The sequence below is a fragment of the Apium graveolens genome, chromosome 8, assembly GCF_009905375.1.
Source record: "Apium graveolens cultivar Ventura chromosome 8, ASM990537v1, whole genome shotgun sequence".
NCBI lineage: Eukaryota > Viridiplantae > Streptophyta > Magnoliopsida > Apiales > Apiaceae > Apium > Apium graveolens.
Window position 1 is genome coordinate 252,261,366 of NC_133654.1, and position 27,822 is coordinate 252,289,187.

General features: G+C 34.5%; 3 protein-coding genes across 5 annotated transcripts; 2 read left to right on the top strand and 1 right to left on the bottom strand.

Moving 5' to 3' along the window:
• The first annotated feature begins 435 nt into the window (after nt 1-435).
• Nucleotides 436-6,636, top strand: LOC141677877 (transcription factor SRM1-like). 3 transcript variants are annotated; one of them, XM_074483989.1, is made up of 4 exons: nt 436-631; nt 1,069-1,116; nt 2,233-3,031; nt 5,680-6,636. In XM_074483989.1, the coding sequence occupies exons 3-4, from the start codon at nt 2,646-2,648 to the stop codon at nt 6,173-6,175; spliced, it is 882 nt and encodes a 293-aa protein (XP_074340090.1). In that variant the 5' UTR covers nt 436-631; nt 1,069-1,116; nt 2,233-2,645; the 3' UTR covers nt 6,176-6,636. The 3 variants fall into 3 exon arrangements, with proteins under 3 accessions (XP_074340090.1, XP_074340091.1, XP_074340092.1); XM_074483990.1 differs by lacking the exon at nt 436-631 and adding an exon at nt 897-956; XM_074483991.1 differs by lacking the exon at nt 436-631 and having other exon boundaries at nt 967-1,116; nt 2,233-2,410; nt 2,642-3,031.
• Nucleotides 6,637-6,998: 362 nt separating this feature from the next.
• Nucleotides 6,999-21,576, bottom strand: LOC141677256 (myosin-1-like). Its single transcript, XM_074483101.1, has 23 exons — nt 20,442-21,576; nt 19,462-19,563; nt 19,243-19,386; nt 19,001-19,151; nt 18,870-18,897; nt 17,490-17,655; nt 17,291-17,354; nt 17,148-17,161; nt 16,958-17,042; nt 15,921-16,024; nt 15,588-15,726; nt 14,159-14,277; nt 13,877-14,029; nt 13,695-13,784; nt 13,303-13,380; nt 12,680-12,838; nt 12,019-12,225; nt 11,459-11,664; nt 11,227-11,362; nt 10,980-11,109; nt 10,713-10,859; nt 8,124-8,191; nt 6,999-7,923 (listed from the first exon to the last, which is right to left on the bottom strand). Exons 1-23 carry the CDS (start codon nt 20,802-20,804, stop codon nt 7,267-7,269), a joined length of 3,510 nt encoding a protein of 1,169 aa, XP_074339202.1. The 5' UTR covers nt 20,805-21,576; the 3' UTR covers nt 6,999-7,266.
• A 2,683-nt stretch (nt 21,577-24,259) lies between these two features.
• On the top strand, nt 24,260-25,045 carry LOC141680650 (uncharacterized). Its single transcript, XM_074486820.1, has one exon. It carries the CDS (start codon nt 24,260-24,262, stop codon nt 25,043-25,045), a length of 786 nt encoding a protein of 261 aa, XP_074342921.1.
• Nucleotides 25,046-27,822: the final 2,777 nt, after the last annotated feature.

The window sequence follows — 27,822 nt, forward strand, 5'->3', positions numbered from 1 at the left end:
CAAATTCCTCCGTCAACACGTCCCTCCCAATTGTTATCGTTTCTGGGAGAGTGTCCGATACGTATCTTAAGATGAATAAAAAATATAGTTCTATAACTTTTTTAATTTTTTTTTTCTGAATAAAAATAGAATGTTTAAATTTTTATTCAGAAAAATAAAAATTTTAAAAAAAGTTATAGAACTATAATTTTTCTTCATCTTAAAATGTGTGTCGAACACTCTTCCAGAAACGATAACAATTGGGAGGGACGGATGAGTACAATTCTTAAAATCCAAACATATCAAATGGAAAAGAATCTACAAAATTGCATTATTCATTTGACTGATCAGTGATTGAGCCAAAACAACAAATAATAGTAGTAGTATAAAACTTTGTTTTTAGCACCCCTTTATTTTAATATTATAAAAAGTTTTGGCCAAGAATTTTCCAAGTCCTGCAACTTCTGACCTTGTTATCTCAATATCATAATCCTGACATGTTTTTGTCATTCATCCCCACTAAATTGGGTCGAAATCTCTTTTTTGTATGTATAATTATATGTACACTCAATGTCCTACTAATGATGTGTGTAGTGTCAGGATATTAATGGGGTTTTAGCAGCAGATTCCAGATTTCATTAGCAACTTGAAGGTGGGCCTGTCTTTTGCAATCATACTTTTGCCTTTGGTTGTGTCCTAACCTTTACTCATTGCAACTGTTCTTGGCCTACTTGCTCTGTTCTTGGGTCCCAGCCCAACCCATCTCTCTCTCTCCCTCCCTCCCCCTCCTCTCTCTCTCTCGCTCTCTATCTCTCTCCCACTCTCTCTCTCTCACACACACCTTATTGGTTTTGTCCAATCTTGTAATTTTACCTCTTTTGTAAGCTATTTTGGTCATTCCACTTGTCATTTTATTATATTAGGGTTTGGTTTATATAATTAAATAATATTGGGTTTAGCTAATCATAATCATAGTGGTAATCATTTTCTGATTTTTTTTGGTAATTTATATGAACTTTCAAAAATGTTAAAAGTTATGTAGCTTTTCATTTTAAGCTAATTTTTGTGCTTTCTAATGGAGTTCTACAGATGGTATAAGGAAAATAAGGATTCAAGAAGGTTAGTGCCAGAACAAAGGTGTGTTCTTTACTTATCTGCTGATGCAATTTTAGTCATTTCTTAAGGGAATTGAAGCTTTAATTATGTTCTGACAAGTGGGTAAACTGTCAGAATCTTGGTAGTTGTTACATTTGTACTAGGTAATTTTTCATTGTTATGGTGTTTACTCTTTTGTATGGTTATTGAAGTTTGTAATAATTGCTACTTAATGTTGTTATGAATTAAATTAATAAGTTCTATCTTACAATTATTCACTTAAAAAGGTGCGTTCAAGTTGATGCATGATGAACCCTTAAGGAGTTGGGCTAGTGGATGTCAACTGTGAAGTGTATGGTTAAATTCCATGGCCTACAAAAAATATTCTAGGGGGAATGGTAAATGGTTCGGACTGCAAGCACTCATTTACCTGGTGTCGGGTTTAGTTGAGGTCCACGCATTGGGTTTACTCGTAAAAATTTTGTATAAAAAATGTTGATGGATACCGAATCAAACCAAAGATACCTGATGTATGTAGCTCGCACAGCGAGTTATGGTATGGTAGAGTAAAGTGTGAAGGGCCCTCGACAGAAATAAATAAAATCGGAAATGATGGTTCTAAATTTAATACCTTCCCCTCTCCGACTCCTAGATTTATCAAAGCGTTCAAAAGTTTCAAGTTTTAGGTCAGGTCACTACCTTGTTGGCTGTTGCTTACCTTATTGACTGATTGAGATTGGTACTTTTACTGTATGTATTGATCTGAGAATACAAAATAAGCTACAGTATTGATATTATAATCTGTAAAAGGGAAAATTTTGAAATGTAGAATTGTAGGTGTTATATAATGGGCCTTTGCTGTGAGAACTGTTGTTATCAACTAGTAGGTCTTTTGGTTATTATTGTTTTGTTGGGACCAGTAGAAGAATGAATACCTTTAAAAAAATTGTTTTACAGCTCTATGTTTACTTCTTTGTTTGGTTGCATTTTGGTATCTTTAAAATCTCACAACCCAAAACCCTAGTTACCATTGTATTGAATTTACCATCACCATTAATATTACATGTTCTCTCTACCTTCCTCTTATTTGGATGTGTATGTATATTATGTCCTTGTCCTAAACTGCCATTAATCAGCTTAATATTTTATGTCTTCCAGATTTTGCTCGTGCTCCCAATGAACTGCATCTCTTCATCAATAACTCAACATTTTACAAATGTTCTGGGTTTTTTTACAAGAAATTGCAGTTGAGTTTATCAGCTCTTCATTTTCCTGTGGCTCTATGTGATATTAATTAGAGGTGGCCTCGCAGTCTGAACCAGTTGGCAATTATTGGGTCCGTTTGTTTACCTCTGTGTTCTGACAAGTCGACTTCCCATTATATTACATTACTTCAAGTTGTCCCTCATACTTCTTTATGAATTCAGATCCCATTTTTATTTATTGTTAGTCAAAATTCCATAGTTGAGATTGGATACTAGGAAAAGGAAATAGTATATACAGTACATCCGTGTATCTCTTTTACTTTTCTATCTATTTCGGGGTGAGACATATAAATTTAGTGCAGATAGATGAGTAGTGATGAATCTGGTGATAGCTCCACATGGAGCAGGGAGCAGGATATGAAGTTTGAGAAAGCTTTGGCAATTTATTCTGAAGATTTATTAGATCGATGGCAGAAAATTGCAGCCGATGTTCCTGGGAAAACAATAGAAGAGGTGAGACACCACTATGAGCTCCTAGTTGATGATGTTTATCAGATTGAGGCTGGCTGTGTGCCACTTCCTCGCTACAATTCCACTTCAAATGGCTCAATGGGGCAATCTGGCAATGAAGGAACCGGTAAGAAAGGTGGAAACTTGGGGCACATAAACAGTGACTCAAATCATAATGGTAAAGCTTCAAAATCCGAACAGGAGCGCCGCAAAGGGATTGCCTGGACAGAGGAGGAGCACAGGTACATTATCATTATTCAATTCTAAAATTCTTTACTGTAATTCAATAGTAGTTACTGCCCTATTTTCAGAAATGTGGGTCTAATTGTCCTGGTCTACCTAACATAGAGTTTAATGCATCGGTTTGTTGTGCCAAAGAAAATGTGTGAGCTTCTGTGCAGGCTAGTTTAAGCTATTAAAGGACCAAAATTTTTCATATTTATCAGTACTTCAACTAATTATGCTTAATGTGTTCCAAATTAGTGGCTCATCTATTGACTAATGTTGTCAGAAATTCGCTTTGATGCACAAAGTTTGTTTTCTAATCTTGGAGAGTGAGAGCTGTTCCATAACTTTGTTTTAAGGAGTAACTTCTAAAAGCTGTCATTTCTTACTATTGGAGTTTACTTTTTAATATGAGGAAACAGCCTAGAATATTGAGTATGTATATAGTTTGCTACATGTTATATCTATTGCACTTGCTTGTGTACTTTCTGGTGATGCTACTCAGATTGATGCTACTAAAATATATAGTTTGGGTGATCTTACTTTTCATCATGCTTCTGTAGTCATATACAACTATTCTTGCATTTAAATCACGGGGTTGCTAGTCTTTAAAATTTAGAAGAATATTATTTCTTTCTGTTCTATGTACATGTATATTTAAGTGTGGCTTCTTGTTAGAAACTTAGAATTGTAGTATCACATTGCATCCTATATTAATGCACACCGTATCTGATTACTTGCACCACACAAATAGGGTTCTGTTTCACTACTATCTTACCACATTTCATCCTATTTTGATGCACATTATATTTGATTATGTGTATTGCACTAAAAGTGTTCTGTTTACTAATGTCTTACTGGGGGAACTAAACTATGGACTGGGAAATAGAAATTACATCATAAACAATGCTTTTGAGTCTGGCCAATATGTCCTTTTTTTGGATAACTTGCTTCAGGGGTATTATTTTCATTTTATTAAATCCTAAATATTATTTTTAAGTGAAGTGTCTAAGATTCAGTATCCCGTAAAAACGAAATTTAATATAATAGATTTGTTAGAAAAAATAAAATAAATCTCAGTATAAATTAAATGAATATCTATTATAAAATTTATAAATGACCGAGACATTAGGTTCCTTTTTTAGCCTAGGCACTAGATGACTCCCACACCTGGGATTAGTTGTCTTGAGGCCTTTCAGGACTAGCTTAAATACTCCCCCCTCCGGAAAGTAGGAAACTACCTTTTCGTTCATCCAGGTAGCTCATCGTGTAGCTAAATTAAGTCCTCCGTCCACAAGGACAAGCTTTATGGTCCGTAAAAGGAGGGACTTGCTGAGATGGTACCGGGGAGGAGGGGAACTGGTTGGAAGAGCTTTCAGGGTTCTCAAGGATTTCCGCCAGACCACCGGGGCTGGGGGCCTTACATATGATCTGGCTAGGATCCATCCAAGTCAGGGTTCCCAAGATCTGAAATTCTTAGAATACATAACTAATATAGATATTAACAAGATATATTAAAAATCCTTGCGATAATGATTTTTATAAATCAGTTTGTAGTTTAAGGTATTGTCTTCAGAAATTGATAGACCGAAATTTGAATTGTGACACTTCATTTTAAGGTTCTTTTTCCATCAGACCTACCAATACAGTTGCCTGATATTTTTGAATAGTATATGATCCAGTTGGAGAATTGGTTACTTGAGCATATTACTAAGCTTTGAAAAGTTAGCCGCTCCTTCCTTCAACTTTAAACATAGATACGAACCTATAAAATGTACGGCGAACGCCAGGTCTTTATTGTCTTTCAATAGATTATCAGTCTATAAGAAGCGCAGTATGCTTGCAATTACATTTAAATATCAAATTTTGTATATGAAGTCGTTTGCGTCTTATGTGTTGGGTACTTGGCCCATTAAAAACAAGAGGTGCTTCCGAGGGAAAGTTAAAATATTCTAATATGTCTGAAGCATTGATGTATATATATTAAAGACATGCATAAATTGTTTTCGCCGGGCTGTAAGCTCTCTTTCAGTTGACCAAATGTTGCGTGCTTGTGTTACTTAGGTTACCATTGGTTTCAACTGACAAAATGTAAGCCTAATGGAATAACATCTTATAAAATTAAATATTAGTTGACCAAATGTTGCGTGCTTGTGTTACTTAGGTTACCATTGGTTTCAACTGACAAAATGTAAGCCTAATGGAATAACATCTTATAAAATTAAATATTTTGAGAAGGCTAGCGGTGCTTTACAAACGCTAGTTGATATTCAAGTTCTATTATGTTGGAGATGGTAAATAGCCATCCATTCTTGTCATTCTTCATGAATTAAAGAAGGGTATGTATGGATGGAATATTTCAGTTTTACCCCCAGCTGATACAAGTGCCCATTTCCTTACTACTAGAAGCTCCTGCTTCTCTCTGAACTACTTTACATGTTATCAAATCTAGATAGTAGTGTAACTGTACATCCATCCAAGCTCAATCTTCACCATTATAATTACATTTACAAGAAATTTTCTGGCAGTCTTTAAGAATGTTCTGTCCTCCAGTGCTGTCATAGTGCAGAAGAATTTGTTAGCATACATAAGCCACGTTTTACACCTTATGAAAAGTGAACCACTAACTTCAATTCTATTTTTTTTCCTGCTTTATGCCAAGCAGGTTATTTCTTCTGGGTTTGGAGAAATATGGTAAAGGTGACTGGAGAAGTATATCCCGAAACTTCGTTGTAACAAGAACGCCTACGCAAGTTGCAAGCCATGCACAGAAGTACTTTATTCGTTTAAGCTCCATTAACAAAGATAGGAGACGATCAAGCATTCATGATATTACTAATGTCAATAATGGTGAAATGTCAGTTCCCCTAGCACCGATCACTGGTCAAACAAATGGTTCTTCTGCAGGAGGTTCATCTGGAAAGCCGAGCAAACAAACTCCTCACTCTCCATTAGTTCCCTCTGGAGTTGGCATATATGGTGGAACAACTATGGGGCAGCCAGTAGGAGGATCTATCGTCTCAGGGACGCCAGTAAATCTTCCCCAGCCAGCACATATGACATTTGGTATGAGAGCTCCATCAGGACAAGTTGTTCCTGGGGCCCCAGTGAACATGGGTTCCATGGCATATTCGATGCCACAAACTTCAGCTCACAGGTGACTGAATTTTTCTTGAGAAAAAAATGTACAGAAGATGGACAATATAGCTCAGTGCTCAATTTGTAGTAATTGGATTCCTCTCAACTTAAGCAGGACGATATGATGCTTATTTTTTTTATACAGATGAGTGTTTATCGTCTGTTATCTTCAGTTGCATCAAATTTTAGTAAGCCCTAGGCGGCTAAACTGCATGTTGAACAGCGAGCTGCTGGTAATGTGACAGGCAGCATTTAGGGTAGGACTACATTCTAGTTTGTCACTGGTTTCTAAAAATATTTGTGATGGTTATTGGTAATTGTATTTGGTTGGCGCGAGAAGCAGCAGAGAAGAAAAATAAAACATTTCTAGGGTGAACATTGAACACCACAAAAGATTATCGATATTTTTTGCATATTATACATTTGTTAATGTCTTCCGTGGTTACATTTGTTAATGTCTTCCGTGGTATGCTGCGTTCCTTTAGATCTCCTGTGGTATGTCTGTCATATGCAATTAAAAATATGAGCTGCTTTTGAATGTTGATCACTTGAGGTAAAAAGGTGAGAGTTAGAATTGTTCTTTATGATTCAATGTTCATGCCCTGGTGCTACCTTATTCACAAGCACCTAAAATGGTTTTAAACAGCTGAGGCAACAAATGGAAAAACATGTCCTTTTATGAGCTATCTTATATCTGACACCCTTACTTGTGACTTTGTAAAAGCATGGAGTTGCATAACTTGAATAGTATCAATAGTATTACATGCCCATAAAATTTATTTCCAGGTTTCACATCCTTTATTACTCTGATGATGACAACAGCAGTACACAGCAAAAACACATATATACAAATGATATTGAACATTTTTTTGCCAACATATGATCATTAATAAATGGTTCAGGGGTTTCAACCATCTGCTAATACAAACTGCCTTGAACATCTCCAAATTTGACAACAGATCTCAGCCATCTATCTATATGGAAAAGAAATACACTTTACATGCTACATTTCGGTTACTAGCTAGCGTAATATTGCTACTTCGCAAGAGTCCTGCAAATTTACGAGAATATACCCGTGGGCACTTGCCGCGATTTGTATATGTGGATATATAAGTTAAGTAATCTTTGAGCTGTTCAACCTTCCCCACCATTTCTTCTTCATCTTGTCACCAGAACCTTCGTCATTTCCTAGCTTGTTTAAAATTAGCTTTGTTTCTCTTAATCTTTCCCCGTAGTCCTTTTTCCAACCTTCAAAAATTTGTTTTAACCTCCTAAGTTCTCGATCAGGGTCCAGACTACTTGCATCAACCTGACCTGATTTTACCTCAACTAAAAATTTTGCATCATCACTGAAAACTTGGCTCCTCTGATCAAACTCCTCAGCTAATTTACTTATGACACTAAGACCGGTACTCATTGGCCTCACTCCATTGCTATCTCGACTCCTGAAATTACTCCCAGTATCCCAGCTGGAGTCTCTGTCATCATTGACCGATGCGTCCGAATTTCTTGCCGATTCATCAAGGGCCAGACTCTTCTTTGCAATGGAGAGACTAGACTGTAATGATCTCATTTGTTTCTGCCAAACTTCTTCCATTGACTTCATTTTTCCTTCATATTCAGACCAGCGGTTTTCGTACTGTTGCAATCGTTGGTGGAGAATGTCATTTTCTTCTTCCTTTACTCTTAAAGCAGACTCGGCTTTAAGTATTCGTCGTTGTAGCTCTGCAAGGAATGACGACTTCACCAGCACCTCATCGGACTCCTGGCTCTGTTCAGAAAATCAAAATTGTCATTGTAAGTGCAAAGAAAATAAAAAACATGGAGAAAGCATCAAAGATAAGCTAAAATGTTTTACTAATAGACAGCAAGTTTAATTGTTTACCATATATTGTGCCATTTTACTTTTTATTCTAAGAGTGGTCTGCCCATGATGGCTAGAGTCATCAGCAGAGTTAAATTAGAGAGTACCTTTTTAGCATCCAATTGTAGTAATCCTATGTTCCCTGAACATCTTCTGACCAACCAGCCACGAATTCCTGAGAAATAAAAAAGCTTCATTTATCTCGCAAACAACAGCAATTAATGGATGAAAGACATAGGGCTCGTTTGGGGTTTGTTAAAAAATTTAACTTATGACTTAAAATTGAGAAGTGTCATATAAGTGCTATGAACAACATAACTTATAAGTTATATAGGTTATAAATTTCGAAAGAGAAGGAAAATAGCTTAGAGCTGCTATGTTTGTAGAGGAAAGAGATATAGTAGTAGAAATGAAAGAGTTGTGGAACGTACTGAAAACATGAATGTAGGGCGGGACCAACTTTCTAATTTTTGTCATATATGGGTATATATGGTCATTTGCTTAAGTGTCTGCACAAACTTAAAATAAAGGCCCATTTATGATAAAATGAAATGCAGCCAAACAGGCACATAATATCCTCATCCGCTTATCTCATAATTACTAATTGACATTCTTAGAAACCTAAACTTTGGGAAAGTCCAGAGGAGCTGTCAGAATCAGAAGAGTTTCTTTCTACAAAAGTTGAGAGCAAACTAGCTCACATCAACAGTAGTTCATACTGAAGATCATGCACGTACCAGTGGTATATAATGACAATAAAAGTTTATTAATAGAATCCAAGAAGGCTGCTATTTATTAAATTTAACTCCTAATTCAGGTGTGATGAAATATAATGAGATCTAAAGTCCACAAGGAATATGTTAGAATCTAAAGAATTTCTTTAAACTAGGTTGCAGGGTAATTAGCGCAAATCAATCACAGTTCAATTTACGATGATGTAGCTTCTGTTGCATACATTCTTACTAACTTATACTCCAATACACAAGAGTAAAGTGCACTTCGTGTACCTACAATTAAGGTGTCAGACCACTTGCACACTGCAATATTTCACTTAAAAAAGTATCACTTCCTGAGCTTTATTTTTTGTTACACTTTGCAAGATTACGTTGAAACACCTTAACATCATTTGTACATAAAAGTCGGTGGTAAAACAGTCTTTTGCCTATCATTTTCTTCTTCAAACCATATCCAACATTGGTAAAGAAACTTGAAATCTCATTCATTTTTTTAATTAAATCAAATCAATAAAATTGCAACAAGATCGTCTCTTTTTCCTTAACAAAATGATATTAATTTTCATTATCAAAGATTTACATTAGTATTATTGTATTATTATCAAAATATGAACTACAAATAAATTTTTACTAGAAGTTATTATATAGTGTAAAATACATACTTATATCTATATAGAAACATTTAAATGAATCTTAAGCCACCAGAACTCAATTCCCCATTCAAATGGCTTCTCTAATATTATGACAAATCATACAATTTTCACAAATATATGGCATCTCTTGGATCTCCTACCAAGATTTTCACCATACCAACAGACTCTTTCAATACTTATTCAATCGAATCATAACAGTTGTCAAAAATTTCATTAGCATTGGTCATATTGATTGTATTGGGTTTCTTCTCTCTGATTTGGGAGCTCTGATATATGATTCAGGGTTTATAAGAAATTTGAGAAATAGATCGGGGAGAGTTTGTAATGCTAAACAAACCGTTGAAATAATGTATTCCATAATATTATGTGACTTCAAATTGAGTTAACAAAAATAAAAATAGTGTAACAGAAAATGAAATCTAGCATAGCGACTGCTATATATTTTAAAATTGATTATTGCTATTGGTTTCACACCATAAGTGCAGGTATGCGCACGTCATTTAAATCACATAGGGCAAACTGACAAGAAACAATTACACAGGAAGTTGATACCACATGACATTAAATTAATTTGATGAAATACACATATTGTAACAAGAAATGAAATTTAACATAGCAACTGGTATATTTTTAAAATTGAGTATTGCGGGTGGTTTGACACCATAAGTCCAGGAACATGCACTTCTCTCTATATAAACGTACTTCACTATTCTAACGAGGTGCAGAACACAATGAAATCACATAGGACAAAAACAAACTGACAAGAAAAATCATACAGGACGTTGATACGTTCCCCCCCCCCCCCCCAACAGATAGTAAGAAAATTTTTGTAATAAATAGTGACCAGGTGCAGAAGACAATAAAATAATGTAGGAACCCCCACACACCCAAGATAAAGTAAGTATAATTTTGTTCATAAAAAGTGATGATGATCAAAGGCCAATCTAATAATGGACATCGCATTGCAGTTTAAAAAGAATGTTGACCATTAAATACTAAGCACAGCTCACAATCCGCGTAATTTAGGGTCCAGAATAGTATAGCTTCTGGTCTCATTAAATCAAGTAAAAACTTTGTAAAGAAGCACATGAACCATTACTGAATTCTCATGGAATGTGATTCAGAGAACAGAGATGCGCAGTGATTATTCCTATGCAACTTAGTGATATAGGGTTGACAATGGGAATTTGGTCTCTGACGCCTATTTTTAAGAAGCGTACTGTCTTTATCTGATCCACACAGAAAATTTTCGCAAACAGAATAGGGAAAAAATCACAACGGACTAGTAACAATTAATGCTAAATTTTACCTGATTGTAACAAAACGGATGCATAAATGATATCTTTAAAATCCTTCCTACCAGTCCTTCCTTTGAACTTCTTTTGAATAATCACCGCCGCTCGATGTTGTTTTAGTAAGCTAGAAAAGTTGTTTCTAGTTTTCTCACCTCGAACAACTGCAGTAATAATAATTTTTCAGATTATTTTCCTAGCCCTCAAAGATAACAGATATCTCATCAATAGAGCGTGGTGCCTGTGAAATTATAAAAGAATGAAATAAAATCTGAAAAACACACATGACTGCAGATTGGTTACCGCCCTCCTCATCTCCCTAAATTCACGGCGAGCTTGATAACCTTTAAAGCAGCTTTGAACATGTAAGATACCACGGAGAGTACGATTTCTTGTGTCCTCGAGCACCCCAATCTGAATGGATCAAGATATGTGTTTTTTTGGTTTTGAGCAGCCGAAAGCACCGACAAAAATACCATATATTGAACCATATATAAATAAAAGTTTCAAGTACCACAATACTTATTTTACCTGTCCAGTTCTAAAAAACAATTTTGTGTAGCCAACTTGGTACATCTCAGGCGGAATACTAAATTGATGAAGAATAGAAACCGAAACACCAAGTGGATCTTGTGATGCCATGCTGTCTAGTAGGAGGAAACCGTATCTGATCCAAAGAAACGATTAGAAGCGAGAAAAAACATATAAAAACATGAGTAATTGTTCAAAAAGCATACAGGGAATGGAACTAGAATGCCTCTACCTTCGGGCAAATTTCTGATGAGTTATTCTAGTGGGAAATCCAGATCTTGATATCCGAACAACTTCTAGGACCCCACAACATCTTAATTGTTGCAAAACAAGTCCTTGCTCATATAATCCAGGAGACTGAAAGTTGTTAGGCTTGATACAACGTATAAAATGTGGTGTTGTATTCTCCAAACGTTGCATAAGTTGAAAGAGTTGGCCCTAATACCCAAAAGAATTTAAAAGTCAGGTGCAGACAAATGAAACACAAATTTCAGAAAAAAGGTACAACATTTCATGCCCAGTGGAATACACTGGGATATAAAACATCTGGTAGAAACAATTATTTAACTTTGACTTGAATTACAGGTGACCATAATTAATTGCATATGATGCCACCTAACCGAGAATTGTCAGTCTTGATAATTCATCTTGCAATGCGATAACCCGGATTACATTGATATGCTTATTAAGTATTTTTGAAAAAGGTAAGATCAAGACAAAAGCATAATATCATCAATAATTCCTACCTCACATATCATATTCGGAACATTACATCATTCAAAATTTAGGTACCTTAAATTTTGACACAACACTCAGCTTTTGGAAATCTGCTCCACCTGATTTATACAATGGACCAACTACAGGCTTCTCATATTGAGTGCACAAATTGGAAGCAAATGTCTTAGGTAGATGGCATGAACAAGAGGACAGAAGTTGGATAGAGTCCAAGTGCAGTAGATCTCTATTTTTCTCTAGGAACCCTGTTGTATCATACATGACCTAGATAACCAAGCAGAAACAATGAACTATCAGGAGAAAGAACAAAAAAGGATAATGGGTTTATCCACCGATTTCCAGTCGAGTGAAGTCCAGGAAATTTGACCGGAAACAATATAAAATGTGACTAATGGTACATAAGGATCAACGAATGGGCCACAGTACTACAGTTGTACAACTTTAATCTCCAGTTTGTAGGATACACCAATATATTAAAAAAATAAAACGCAAAATACTTAATTATGTGGGTACTATTGTTTGGTGCAGCTTCAGTTAATACAACTTCTATACGACAGTGGAGGCATTGTGTCAGTGCAAATTTCAATTCCTTTAAATAAACATATTTTTTATAAAAAATGAACTCAGTATACTTGGGAAGAATTGTGGGAAACGATAAAAGCTGTAGTACATATGTCAGAAAAAAGAGAGCAGGGAATCTCAGTATTGATGTACATACTTCGCCTGCATAGTGGCCTACAGTAAAGGCATTTTCTCGTTCTCCTTTGAAACAAGAATTAGGATTCAGGTGCTGCTTAAGCTTATTAGCAAATGACAGATCTGTACCATTCGGAAAGGTGGACTCCTCATCTAATAGAGACAATAACCCCAATGGTTTCTGCAGGAAAGAGAAAAAAAATATTGTAGAATTCAGTTAGACAAAGTCTGTAGAAAGCAGCAGGTGAAGACATAGCCAGTTTTCTTCGCAATAATTACCCACTTACTAAAGCGGAGATGAGTTGGACCAAAATCATTTTGCGGTGAAAATAGTAATAACTAACAGTGCAGGCAGTAGACGTGCTTCAATCATTATAACGTACATAAAAAATCCTCGCGTTGTAATGTAAGAGAAGCTGTCATCAATCTTTGACAGAGTTTAATGAGTCATCCAAGAACTTATGAGCCTATCGCCCCAGTATTAATTAAGTTTGGAAAACCAGGAACATTTAACAGGGTTCTAGAGTAGTCATCTTGTGTTACATTAAAATTGCAGAAGTATCTCGTAGTCATTTTCCTACTCATGCAGATATTTACAACTAAGAGATGGATATGTAACATTAAGAAGAATTAATCAGCGTGCACCTTCTCGAAAAGATTTAGACAATCTTGGTTGTCTTCAAAATCCACATTGGCCCAGTCAATACCATCTTGAATATACTCCTGAAACATAATTTCATATTTTCCTTTCAATTCAGGTTCATGCAATTGTAAAGGTCCGATGAATTTAATCACCGTGCAGACCAGTATCATCCATAACATAAAGTGGCAATCTAGCAAAAGATATTAAGCACTGCTAATATATGATAAATTGATTGCAAATAAAATATGATGCATCAATTTGATCTTCACTGTCAGAAATATATAATGAGTTTTTACAGTTGCTGCAAGGGTAATAATGATTAACTAGTAAAAAAAGAGAGGTTAATAATCTGAAACATAAAATGTTTATAAGATACTGAGAAAAGGATAGTCACCTCCTGCTCCAACTTAAATAAATGACGATTGAAGTGTTGCTGCAGCCTCTCATTAGCGTAATTAATGCAAAACTGTTCAAAACTATTTCTCTGGGGAAAAAGGAAAACAGTTTACCCTAGAATATTCAACGTAAAATAAGAAAAGAAATATACAGATAACAAAATAAATTAAAAGAGCATACCTCAAATGATTCAAAGCCATAAATATCAAGGATGCTGATAGATCTTCCAGTGCAATGCTTGCCTACTGCGAGTGACTTGTTTATTTGTTCTACTAGCCAGTCAAACAGACAAGAATACACCGATTTTGCCAGTGCATCTCGTGTATCAATGGCCTGAAATGTGCAAAAAATTTAGCATAAAGATTAGTACCTTGTTAGATTTATATCTACATGAACAGAGATGATCTTTAATAATCATTGCCTACAAGACCAAATTATATACAGTTACTCTTCCATTCTTACCTGAGAAAGAGTCAATTTCTGAACAATATTATCATTTCGTACTTTCATATGCCGAGTCGATAAAGCTAGCTTTAGGTCCACAATATTACACTCCATCAGTTTAGCAACATTCAGTAGACCTATAAATTCAACATGTAAACCGTAATAAACATCCAAGAGACCTAAAATTCAATATTCAACCTTGAATAATACCAAAAAAGTTCAAATATAACGTTAACTGAAGCGTCAAAAGTAAGTATAAAGTATAACTAAGCCCAGACAAAACACTAGATAAACCTATTACTGTGTCGCTGAAGTGTAACAGAACAATGATGGATATGCTTTAAAACTGTCAGGTAGCCCGGGCCTTTATATTTCCAGTTACTACTCCATCTTTTGTGTTGGACATTGAAAACCGACTCAGAATTAAAAATAATAATTACCATAGGAACTAATGCATTAACCTTACTTTTTGGCATGATTGCTGTAACTGGTATTACCTGCAATACAAATAACCGTGAAAACTGAAAAACTAGTAATAGCGTGGATAACTTTCCTGGTTGTTAATTTAGACTTCCTGGAATTCGCCAAAGTAAAAACTACTTAACAGTGTTAATATTGCTTAGTTACTATGAGTTATTTGCTTTGCAGATTTATGTTCACCTAAGAAACCAAAGGGCTAAAACGCTTTACCTAGTCCACTATATAAACAAGTCATAGGATATAATTCTACAACATTACTCTCTAGATATTATAGTAGACTCCCGCCATCACGTATTATAGCATAAAACTTCCAAGGTGGTAGAATTCGTTGACCTATGATGATTATTGAATTTAATAGGCCTCAATATACAGATAGAAAAATTGTTTTACTAGAGTAGGAAACAACGTAAAATATTGCCTCTCGTTTTTTAGTTGAATAACTTGTGCAGTTGAACCACTCAGCTCAAACACATGGACTCAGTATGAACTATGAAGTTAAATGCCCTTTTGACATTAAAATTTTATTATAATCTTTCTGTAGGACATTTAATTGAGGAGATTAATATCCTTGACCTCATTCTTTTAATGTCAATATAGAGTTGCCGGATAGACTTGTTTTACCGAATGAATAGAATTCCTCTTAATATTGGGGAACTTGCATCTCTAAATTAGCAATTCAGATATAATATGCTAATCTGTCTATGCCTCTAAGTTACTGACCTGCTATTCTAATGTAACTAATAGGGTATCGTTTGTGCTGACAAAACCACATAATTTTTTAATAATAGGATCTAATATGGCGTATATTTAATTTGATAATGGAAAAGCCAAGTCATATAAATCCTGTGAGCAGCTCATTATAGGATAGGCAAAAGAAATATCTAGCAAAATATGATTTGAAATCGAAGAAGCAAAATTTGTAAAACAAAATGTATAATGTCAAATAGTTCTTCCAGAATAATGTTACCTTCATCAGATATGGGTTCAACATGGTTTTCATTATCAACAGCAGTAAATGACACATTCCCTAGCCATAGCACCGCAGTAAGCATCGCAAAGACTCTCTCTTGGTCCTCTTTGCTGACATGAACAACATCAAGAGCTTCCTGAAAAATTGAAACATCTTTGTAACTTTCACACAATAATACTGCAATTTGATGAATTCGCTTAAATATAATCAGTTATAAAGCTGCTCCTGGAGCTCACACAACTTCACTTGCACGCGGTTGCCATAGAAAAAGTCTATATTATAGTTCTTCAAAATGTAGAAATCATAAAACAAGAATGAATTCTGCAGTACCACTACAACACGAAATTCTTCTGCATCATCCACCCCGTAAATCGAATAGCAGTTACTTTGGTTCAAATATTTATACTCGTTTGCACTCTTGAGATTCAACTTTTCTGCATTAGAAAACAACAGGCAGAATTATATAAATAAATTAGTTGCATTTGGACATACAAAAACACGTTGAACTATTTGAAATTCTGAATTAAACGGCTAAATTGAGGTCAACGTAATCCATTTCTCTGGTAAAACTCTTTACAAACAATTTTTGGTACCTCTATTTTGACAGTTATAATGGCAACATAGTTTTGCAATTAAAATATTTTCCATCACACTTGCAAAGATGAAACTTATTCGGTAGTAGATACTAACACCAATTTCAGGATATGCAAAAAATGATTATGCTTATGGTTTACTGTAATTAAGGACAACTATGATGAATTTTATGTATGAGCTCTGCTCCTTCAATCAATGAGTTAGTATCTATCTTACAGAGAAAGACATCAAAGTCATTTAGCAGAACATCATTACAAGCTATAGAGACTATGCATGTCTACGGCTTCCCTTAGCTGGGTAATTAATTTTTGAATAACCACCCTCTTATTTTGGTTCATAAGTCCCCACAACCACTTGCAAATGGCTTCCACCAACAGTGAAATATTAAAGACTGCCTCTCGTGCATATAAACATAAAAGCTAGCAACTGGTCTAGCTTCTGAATTGCATAAGCTTATTAGAACATAAACTTTCCGAGGATATTATTTTGGAACATTAAATATTGAGCTTAAATGTAAAATATGAACTAACCTAAATTTCAGGGACAGGGATACTCATTCTTATCACTTCATTTGGTTAATTGATGATAAAATAGAGTGATGATGAACAATCATTTTCAAAAGTAAAGTTAAGAGGACCACAGGATACAGTATTCTACTACAAAATTTTATTCATAAGCATTGAATAGGAGGCGAGTGCCCTCAGTTGGCAAAGTCTATAAGCTTTTAATAGGTAACAGAAAGATCAAAACACTGAACTTGAGGCAAGATATACCTCTAAGAGCAGGTGGGGCCCCGGCACAGAGCTGATAAAATGAGTGATATGACCTTTCTCCTTCAGTGCATTGAACCACCCTAGACTGTTTAATAAACAGGTAGAAGGAAAAATGAAATGTGTTTTGTATATATATTTTAGTAAGGAAAATTGATGGACCAATATACCATGCATGAGATATAAGAAATACCTTCTCGAGTAAAACTGTAACCAGTCATAAGGACATTGATTGAGAAAAAGACAAAATAAAATTATTGGTCAGCCTCGGATTAGGATAACAGGTAGAAGGATCAGAAAATTCATTGTAGGATAGCACTGAATATGCAAGCTTACAGGTCTGAATCTTGGCACCCGATATTTTACCGCTTCCACTGAAGTGAATTTCAATCAGTTTTCCCTGAGACAAGTTTACTTTAAAATAAGTACCCGCAAGGCATAAATTCACTTCTAACATTCAGTGGGCAATTTCAGTTTCAAGTACCCAATATCACATCCAAAAAAAACTATGCTACCTGTGTAAGATGTTACTTACAAAACGACTTGAATTATCATTCCTAGACGTCTTCGCGTTACCAAAGGCCTCCAAAATTGGGTTACTTTTCAATATTTCGTATTCTATTCCACTACCACCTCCAAGTGCAGCCAAATATTGCATCGCTATCTTTGCTGTTTCAGTTTTTCCTGCTCCACTTTCTCCACTGAATGCAGAGAAACAAAATTTAGTCAACCAGTGTCCATTTTTGTAACATCATGAGCTTCATTGGATATATCTTAACTATAGGTGCTTCTGATCAGAGATTTAATTCAAAAACAAAATCATCCAGCGAACAAATTGATGTCATTGCATGTACTAGTGAGGTGTCAACCTTGTGATATGCAATAACCTACCAATTAAGGTCAAATTTCCAGTACTCATTCTACTACTTAGTTGAAGGTTTAATTATGTGACATGCACCTCATTGAAAAAAATTACTGCGATGTCAGAGGATTATGGCAGCGGATTTCCTGTAAGGATTAGGAGCCACGGCATTTAGAGGGGTTTAGGGCTGGGTGAAATTAGAGTGAAGGAACTATCATTTCTTAGGGCAATGTGCATTTCGTGGGTTTAGTACTTTTTGCCAACCTACTTTTTTGTATGGTATCTTTTAGGAGAGTATCTTCTATTTATTACACAGATAAATTGCCTCTCTACTATCGGGGGTAGGAAGATCTGCATACATCTTACCCTCCCCAAACCCTTCTTTTGAATGAAAAATACTGAGTAGATTTAATTTGGATTAATAGTAAAGTTAGTGGAGTGTTTTCCACGGATGAAAGCTGGATTGATTAATTTAGGATAATAGCTTACACATATATCATTGTTCCTGAATCCTGACTACTAAAATATAACTATCGGAAACAACAAAATTGGCTAGACAGGAAACAACAAAATTGGCTAGACATGCTGCCACAGGTGACAGGTGATTGAACAAAAAGAAACACAGTGCAGTAGATCCACGGTAGTAAATCATGCTTCAAGTTAAATTTTGATACCCCATTGCCGCCGAAGATATGAAACCTATTACACGAATGCCGCATCCCTATATCAAATTAAGTATTTCTTGATTTGAATGTTGTCCCTATAATGTGGTATTTCTTTAGATTGAAAAGTCATCAAGCATGTTGGTGATTTCATTTTAGTTCTATGACTACTATATATTTCATGCAATTAAATGAAAAGACATTATGCCTATGAACACAAATATATGGTCAAACTCTGCATAAACAGTGCTGAAAAAATGATATTTGAACACAACAGAATTAAAAGAAACAAAAACAACCTTTTAACAGAAACCTTAAGTCACTGGACAATTACATACATACCTGACCCCACATGTTAAAATATTGAACAATTAAGAATTGTGCAACTAACCTTATAACAATAGATTGATTGACTTCATCTGGAGGATAACACATAATTAGAATGGTATTTTAATTTTTAGTTTTAAGAATAGTTATAGATAGTGAAATGTATATATGAAGCTGCATTCAAAATAAACATACCTCGTATCATTTCACGTATGGCAGTATCCGTAATGGCATAGACATGTGGGGTATCATTGGATTTAGACCTATATGCTTCAATGTAATCATTTCCATACAAAGGGACCTTCTTAAAGGGATTAACGGCAACCAACACTGGACCTGCTTTCGTCTAGAAACACAGCAAATCCATAGGATTTTAAATAAACTACAACATCTCAGGAATACATAATACATATAGTGAGCATGAAAGTAGAGCTTACATAAATCATATCTCGACCATATCGATATTGGAGATTATATAAAACAGCCGGTTCATTCAAATAACTTAGTTGCAACAGATCATCTACGCCATCAAGGATATCAGGATTTGCAGAAGTCAGACTATCAGAATTCACCTTTAAGACCTATTTGATTGAAAACAGAAATTAACTGGAGTGCAGCAGAAGTATATTTCCCAAGAGCGTCAGAATTGTGCTTACTTTTTCATCTGACAATGATATAACTGATTCTCTCCCTGAACTTGACAGGATCCTTGCCAGTTCCCACTTCCCATCAGGAAGTTGAAACCATGACTGAAGCTTCTGGAAGAATGAATTTAACAGATCATAAGATCGTAATTAATGACTGATGATCCCTAAGTGAGCCACTAATCAATTCAAGTAACCTTATCCTATATATATCATATTATTTTAGGTATACGTTAATGATGTATACAGTATACTCTTTTTAGCATGATAAAATGAAGACTGACCGCCGAAATACTTGCAAAATAGTACCGGGAAAGGAAATACTTCCCCAAGAAAAAACAGTTCCTAATGAATTAGCTTAGAAAGAATAACAAATGGCCGCCACTAATTAATATTTTGATCATTTTTTTTCTAATCCTTTCTGATCTAACATCCTTTAGTTAGATACTTGTATTTCTTATGAATTATTTTTTGACAATATAATCAGTGTTTATATTGCAACAATGACAAACAAAATGGTACTATTTAAAGAGAAAATTAGATGGAGAACACAACAACTTACAGCGAAAACCTTAAGGCTGGAAATAACACTACTTTCCTAAATTACTTTTTAGAGGTTAGCTTTATATTAGCCCTTTCACATGACACAGATCTAAAATAACCCGATTACAATATGTAACCGGAAAATTCAAACACAAAAAACTTGTACCAGATGCACATGTCTTCGTCCAGTCTATATCAGACAAGTGCCACATATAAAGTCCAAGAAATAATGATCATATATATATTAACCCCTTGATAATAATTATATCTAGGTTTACATGTACACTATTGAGAGTGATTTACATTTATATGTAAACCATGATTCTTGCTTAAAATTTTAGAAAAAATATAATAGGAACAAATTACAACTAATTTCGGATTTCAGAAGTTAAGAGAGCAAGAGTTTCTACATGTATTTCAGTAGAAACCTACACAAAGCTACTAATTACCTTCTTTCCGACATAATAGGTGGTGTCATTCCATTTTGATTCATTCCGGGATGGTATCAATGAACGTACATGAGCAGCTACAGAATTCGAGCTTTGATCACAGGCAGAAGCTTCTTCTTCAAGTAACATGTTCACACTACTATAAGGTGACTCATCATCGTTCAGAGAAATCTTGTCACCAATATTGCAACCGCCTAACTCACCATTCTCGGGAATAAGGTCAGAGATCATTTCTGTTTTTCCAATATTTACACCCTCAACCTTCCCCCAAGAATGAAGTTCTGGTGAACCCACTAACCTAAAATCGACAGGCAGAGATTTGACTGATTGCAAATATGGCATAACATAAGGTTTCTGCGACATTATCTCCAAAGGGTTGCTCAATCTTGTATCTTGCAACAAACCAAGATAGGTTTATCCTAAAATGCAAAAAGCTAACTTTTTGTCCCCGAAAAAGCAAATATCAAACTTTAACAAGGCCCATGACTGAACTCCCTAACTTTAATTGAGGGGACCATGATACACAATAATCTACCTTAGTGCTGGTCACTAATACATCAACATTGTCGACGCAAGATGTCTACGTGCAAATACCACCAATTACACCTAAATATACACTAACAACTTCCTTACACAATACCAATCTTCCAAAAAATCTCGAAAAGGAAAAGAACTTTATACCAAACACATTACACAAACAGATCAAATAGGTTCAAGAACCCAACCTGCCAATGTGAATTCACCAAAAAGATCCTAACTTTCGAGAAAACAGCTTATATAATCTCCAAGAAATCACCTCATTTAGCATTCAACTTAAATCTTCTTGAAACAGCAATTGCATTCATCAAACAGATCTCAATCTCAAATCAAACAAAAACCCATGAATTATACATACATATAATGATGTATAGAGTTGATAGTTAACACAATGTAAGTTGAAAATGAGAATGAACAAGAGCTGAAGAAAACAAGAACCCTAAAAAAATATAATAAGAAAGTGAAATGAAAGAGGAATATAAAGATTAATGAAGTTGAAACTGAAGCAGCTTTAGCTTTGTTTTTACTCTCTCTTTGTCTGTCTGAAACACAAAAGCATTATGCTGTTCTGTCACACTCTATACAATCTCTTCAAATGTATCTATCTTCACTTTCCTTTTTAAATTTGAATTCATTTCATTCCTATGTTTCTCCCAGACATCTTTACCCTTATATAAAACTTAAATCTGGATAAATTAACCTGACAAAAAAATAAAAAAATCTAGATAAGTTAATAAACTTGAAATCATAAAATTTATTCGCTTAAGAAAATTAATCATTTATTTAAGATATGTTTTTATTATGTTATAGACCAAAAAATTATTTATTTTAACGAAATTATTCATTTACGAAGGTTATAATTTGATATAAAAAATAAAATTTTCTTATTAAGGTACTAGGAATTTATTTAATTGAGTGCTAAACATCATTTTATTTTTCCACACTATTATAGTTGGGGCTATGCATAAAGATGGTAAATTATTGGTTATTGTAAACACGTTTTTTAATTTTGAAAATAATAATTAAATTTATAAGAGAAAATACATATAACTAAGTATTTAGCTGAGTTATTTGAGTATGTAATGTATTTTTTATGTTGAGTTAATGTTTTTTTTCTAAGTATATATAATGTATTTTTAATCTGGAACATCAAACTCATTTTATAATTGCATTAAAAACTGATGTAATTTTAACACCAAAAATTACTCCTTAACATTAAAATAAAGAGTAATGTTAGAGATACAAAAATTTGATACAAAATGAAGCAGTCATGGTATAATATAAAATAATTTTATTGGTGTTTTTATTTAAATACAAAGGGAATCCATTTTCATATAGTCAATAAAACCTCTACACTTACTATTTTGAAAATTTTTTTAGAATCAACTTAATAGCCTAGCATTTTCCTAAAATATAAGGAAAAACTTTTAGAAAGTAAATGAACATAAAGATCCTCATATTTGTGTCAATTTCAGATGTATTTTCATTTTCCCATCTGTAGCTTACAAGTTTGGCAACACCATCTTCTGATTGTCAGCTTTTTTTACACATAAAGGGTGTATTCATTTCAGATTTTAAAGAATTGTTAATAATTTATGAATTTTAAAAGATTTTCGTTGATTTCAATTTTTCATGGATTTTGATTTAGTTGATCCAAAATTGCAGATTTTGTGAAATTTTTTAGAAATCCATCAAAATCTCGTGTATTTTGAATAGATTTCAACATATTAAAAATGTACTAGCAAATCCATCAAAATCCACAACTTTTTTAAATAAAAGAAAATACATGGACTTTTGAATACCATCAGATTTTGATGGATTTTTTAAAATTAAAATTGAATATCACCAAATTTTGATTGACTTTTTAAAATCTAAATTGAATACACTCAGATTTTAAAAGACTTTTTACAATCTTTGTTGAATACCTTTAGATTTTAAAGGATTATTTAAAATCCAAATTGAATACCCGTGATTTCTAAAATCCATGAAAATTCTTCAAAATCTCAATTGAATACACCCCTAAAATTGGCAAAAAATGGGATATTTAAAAAACTTATGCACAAAAAAGGGGAGGAGACAGTAATCCACACCAAATATAGACTCATGTGAGCTATCTTGAACCTCACTTGTGCTGTATACTCAGATGATGATGTTAACTCATGAGAGCATGCATGTGATTCTCTTTTCAAAACAATGTTGTACCCTAATCTTAAACTAGGCTCCATTTGGATTGTCATGTTCATTTTACATTATTCATCATCACAGATGCAATCTTGTTTGGCTTCCCTCAATATTTCATTACACATTCCATGTTTACATATACAAAGTCAATAGACTGTCCAATTTAAATATTGATTTTGTGTGTTTAACCTTAAAGTACACCGCACAATCTGATCAACTGGAAACATGTTATTGTAAAGTTTTAAAAAGTGTATTCGAAAGTAGTATGGGTTGTGGGTCGTCTCCACCAACGAGCACATGCATCAGAAAGCTAATTCTCCATATACAGCCCCATTCGTAATGACTTTGAGATAGTTGATGTACAAAAAAGACTACAATAATGGGTTGGAGGTGGACTTGGGCCACGCCCATCGGCCATAACCCCAATAATATGGTATTGCGGAGAAGTTGAAGTCAATATCTTGCCACATTGTGTTTGCTAGATTTACGTAGTTTTATTCATGCAAAACCGCTTCTAGCTAGTACTCGAAAATGTCTAGAATTCGATTACCTCAAAGCCGCTTCTAGTCCTAAAAGACTTCTACAATTGGATTTTCTCATTTCTCTATCTCTTAATACACAACTCTATTTAATGTTGGAATAATCTTAAATTTAGTTATTAATTATTTGTTTTTTATTTTAGTTCGGTATTTATGTTTTAAATTTGAATAACTCAGTTGTCATCCTATGTAAACAACAAAGACTTAGTCGTAGAAGTATTTTCAGTATTTGCAGGATCGTGGAGGTAGTGTAGTGCTGTTTGGTAAGTAGTTGCTGGTTTTTAGGAGTCCATATCTCCTAGTTATCTTATATATATGTGTAATCTTATTAAGTAAAATATAGCAGTACAAATTCTCTGCAAAATGTAGGTGTCTTCTTTTTTCTATGAGTTTTTTTTCAACATTGGCATCAGAGCCATATGATCCAGGGCTTATAAAACTCTTATAAAAATACACATATACATATATATATTATCCTTAATATTTTCCATGGCATCAAACAATTTCTCCGTCTCAATTCCATTATTCAAATGAGATCATTATAATTCATGGGCTATCAAAATGAAATCATATTTGAAAGCTATGAGTTTGTGGGAAGCAATCGAGAGTGATGTTGAGCCAACCCTTCTTCCACAAAATCCAACAGTAGCCCAAATCAAAAAACGTGATGAAGAAGTGGCTAGAGAAGCAAAGGCACTTTCATGTCTACATTCGGCTGTGTCGGAAGAGATCTTTACAACTATTATGGGTTGTGATACTCCTAAAGAAGCATGGACAAAAATTAAGGAAGAATTTGAAGGCAATCAACAAACCAAACTGATGCAAATTCTGAACCTCAAGAGAGAGTTTGAGATGATGAGAATGAAAAATAATGAAGGCGTCAAGGAATATGGGAGTAGGTTGATGTCCATTGTTAACCAAATCAAACTACTTGGTGGAGATTTCTCAAGTCAAAGAGTTGTGGACAAACTTTTAGTAACTCTTCCTGAGAGGTATGAAACTAAAATTTCCTCACTTGAAGATACTAAAGATCTTTCGAAATTAACTATTTCAGAATTGATCAATTCACTTCACGTCGTGGACCAAAGGAGATCAATGAGGGAGGAAGAAATTGGAGGAAAAAATGAGGGACTGCTATTAGCTAAAGCTTCATCCTCAAAAGGCACAGGTAACAAAGTTCAATGCAACCATTGTCATAAGATGGGACATGAAGAAAAAGACTGCTGGTACAAAGGAAAGCCACAATGCTACAAATGCAAAAAATATGGGCATCTGGCAAAGAATTGTAGATTTCAGAATGATGAAGAAAGGATGGCACAATTGATCGAGGGAGAACCACTCCTTTAGAGTTGTGGAGAGAAAGTACTCCAAAGTGTTTTTGATGAGAAAGTGCATCAAAATTGATGGTGGTGAGAAGTGCATCACAGGCAAAGAGAAAGTGCTTCGTAAATTTAAGATTATGGGGGTGAATGTTGGAATAATCTTAAATTTAGTTATTAATTATTTGTTTTTTATTTTAGTTCAGTATTTATGTTTTAAATTTGAATAACTTAGTTGTCATCCCATGTAAACAGCAAAGACTTAGTCGTAGAAGTAGTTTCAGTATTTGCAGGATCGTGGAGGTAGTGTAGTGCTGTTTGGTAAGTAGTTGCTGGTTTTTAGGAGTCCATATCTCCTAGTTACCTTATTTATATGTGTGTAATCTTATTAAGTAAAATATAGCAGTACAAGTTCTCTGCAAAATATAGGTGTCTTCTTTTTTCTCTAAGTTTTTTTCAACATTTACTACCCCTCCATCCCACTAGATTCACACGTATTTTAAAACTACTATAAAATATAGTTCTATAATTTATTTTTAAAATTTCTTTTTTTGTATAAAAATTTAAACATTATATTTTTATTTAAAAGAAAAAATATTTAAAATTATTTAGGAAACCATATTTTACGAGAGTCTTAAAATGCGTGTCGATCTCCTGTCTCTCGGTATAAATAATCTAGTGGGACGGAGGGAATAATAATATTAGCTATTGTTACCTTTTAATACTTAAACAAGCATGAAGAAGCATTTAATACTTAAACAAGCATGAAGAAAAGAGCAGCTCAAGAAATGTTATAGATTTGGAAAACAAAGTTGCAAAATGCTAAGAATGAAAGTATGTCTCGGCCTCGTTATATCAGTACAATGACACTACTACTGCGTATTTCTAACAAACTACTATATAAAATTATCACACTATCCCTAAACTTGATGAGTACACTATTGGCTGTAGGTGGTCCAGACTAGCAACAGAGGAATGTTGAAAACTAGTAAGGGAACCACAGTATTACACACATGTGCTAGAATGCACTGAAACATACGTGACATCTCACTTTATTGTGCAAAATTAATAACAGGATAGAATTGGTTGTTGCTCTTTGATTAGGTGCATCATTATTCCACCATAAGCGGCAAGTCAGGTGGAGTAGAGGTGTAAAGCTTGCCTATAAGATAGTTGTGTTGTTTGACTATCAAAGGCTTGGTCAAAATGTCTGTCAACTGAGCATAGAACGGGACATGTTGAGTTACTATGGAGCCTGACTTGATTTTGTGCTGAATAAAGTGACAATCCACTTCAATATGCTTAGTACATTCGTGAAGTACTGGATTTGCAGCAATGGAGAGTGCAACTTGGTTATCACATTTCAAAACAGTAGGAGGGAGGTGATGCAAACCAAGATTATTAAGGAGAGTAGAGAGCCAAGTTATTTCACATGTTGTGATAGCCATAGCACGGTATTCTGCTTCTGCTGTGGAACAAGCTACTATTCACTGCTTTTTAGATTTCCATAAAATTGGTGACTCTCCTAAGAGAATACAGAAGTCAGAAGTCGATTTCCTGGAAGCAGCACAACTTGCCCGGTCACTGTCACAGTAGGCAGTGACTTGAGCTACAGAAGAAGATGCCAATAGAATGCCTTGATTGAGATTGTCTGCATGATACCGCAGAACACGTTTGGCAGCTAGCATATGTACTGAGGTAGAAGACTGCAAAGTTTGAGCAAGTACATGTACTGAAAAAGTGATATCAGGCCTTGTAGTAGTAAGGTAGATGAGTCTTCTTCATAACCTCTGATAAGGCTGAGGATTCACAAGGGGTGTGCCTTTTTTAGGTGCAAGTCAAGAGGAAGTTTGAGGGGCTTAATGTTGAGAAGGTTGTAGTCATTGAGCAAGTCTATAGTATACTTTCTTTGCGAGACAAAGAAACCAGATGTTGATCTGCTGATTTCCAACCCCAAAAAATAAGTCACATCCCCAAATCTTTCATATGGAACACTTGAGAAAGTATGGCTTTAAGAGAGATTATAGAATTGTTGTAGTTGCCAGAGATTAGTAAATCATCGACATAAACCAGTATAAGAGTAACATAATGATCTTTAGTGTGAATAAACAAACTGTAATCTGCTCTAGACTGGATGAAATTCATGGAGATGAGAGTGACAAATAACTTACTAAACTAATTCTTGGGGGCTTGTTTCAAGCCGTACATGGATTTTTTCAATTTGCATACCAGTGTGCTTTCTGATGATTTGACAGAACTGGAACCAACAGTAATTCGGCAACCAATCTCTGTATAGCCTTGGGGAATGCACATATAAATTGTTCCACCCAAATTTCCATAAAGAAACGCATTGCTAACGTCCATTTGCACTGCAGTCCAGTTTTTGATAGCAGCAACAACAAGGAGAGCCCTAATGGTAGTCATTTTTGCCACAAGGATTTCTCCGTCATCGATGCCATTAATTTGTCTGCAGCCTAGGATCACCAATCTTGATTTATATTTTTCCATTGTGCCATCAAATAAGTACTTCATTTTAAACAACCATTTAGACCCAGTGGCCCGTTTTCCTGGTGGTAGAGGCACCACTTCCCAAGTCTGATTTTGTTTTAAGGCATCCAATTCACAATTCATTGCATTAAACCAGTGTTGGCGAGGTACAACTTGCTTGATGGACAAAGGATTAGAGTTCATGACAAGCTGGGACAGAAAGCAGTTGAATTTTAGTGTGATGAATTGGGTTGTGACTTGATTTACTGAAGGCACATAATCCTGAAGATACTATGGTTTTTGAATTTGTCGTGTAGA

Excerpts from the sequence above, each read along its gene's own strand:
- LOC141680650 (XM_074486820.1), top strand. The coding sequence starts at position 24,260 with ATGAAATCATATTTGAAAGCTATGAGTTTGTGGGAAGCAATCGAGAGT.
- LOC141677877 (XM_074483989.1), top strand. The coding sequence starts at position 2,646 with ATGAGTAGTGATGAATCTGGTGATAGCTCCACATGGAGCAGGGAGCAG. Across the intron at positions 3,032-5,679 it reads TGGACAGAGGAGGAGCACAG|GTTATTTCTTCTGGGTTTGG; the intron begins GTACATTATCAT and ends TATGCCAAGCAG.
- LOC141677256 (XM_074483101.1), bottom strand. The coding sequence starts at position 20,804 with ATGTCGCAGAAACCTTATGTTATGCCATATTTGCAATCAGTCAAATCT. Across the intron at positions 17,656-18,869 it reads AATCAATCTATTGTTATAAG|TGGAGAAAGTGGAGCAGGAA; the intron begins GTTAGTTGCACA and ends CTCTGCATTCAG. Across the intron at positions 15,727-15,920 it reads AAGAATTTCGTGTTGTAGTG|GAAGCTCTTGATGTTGTTCA; the intron begins GTACTGCAGAAT and ends TCAATTTTTCAG.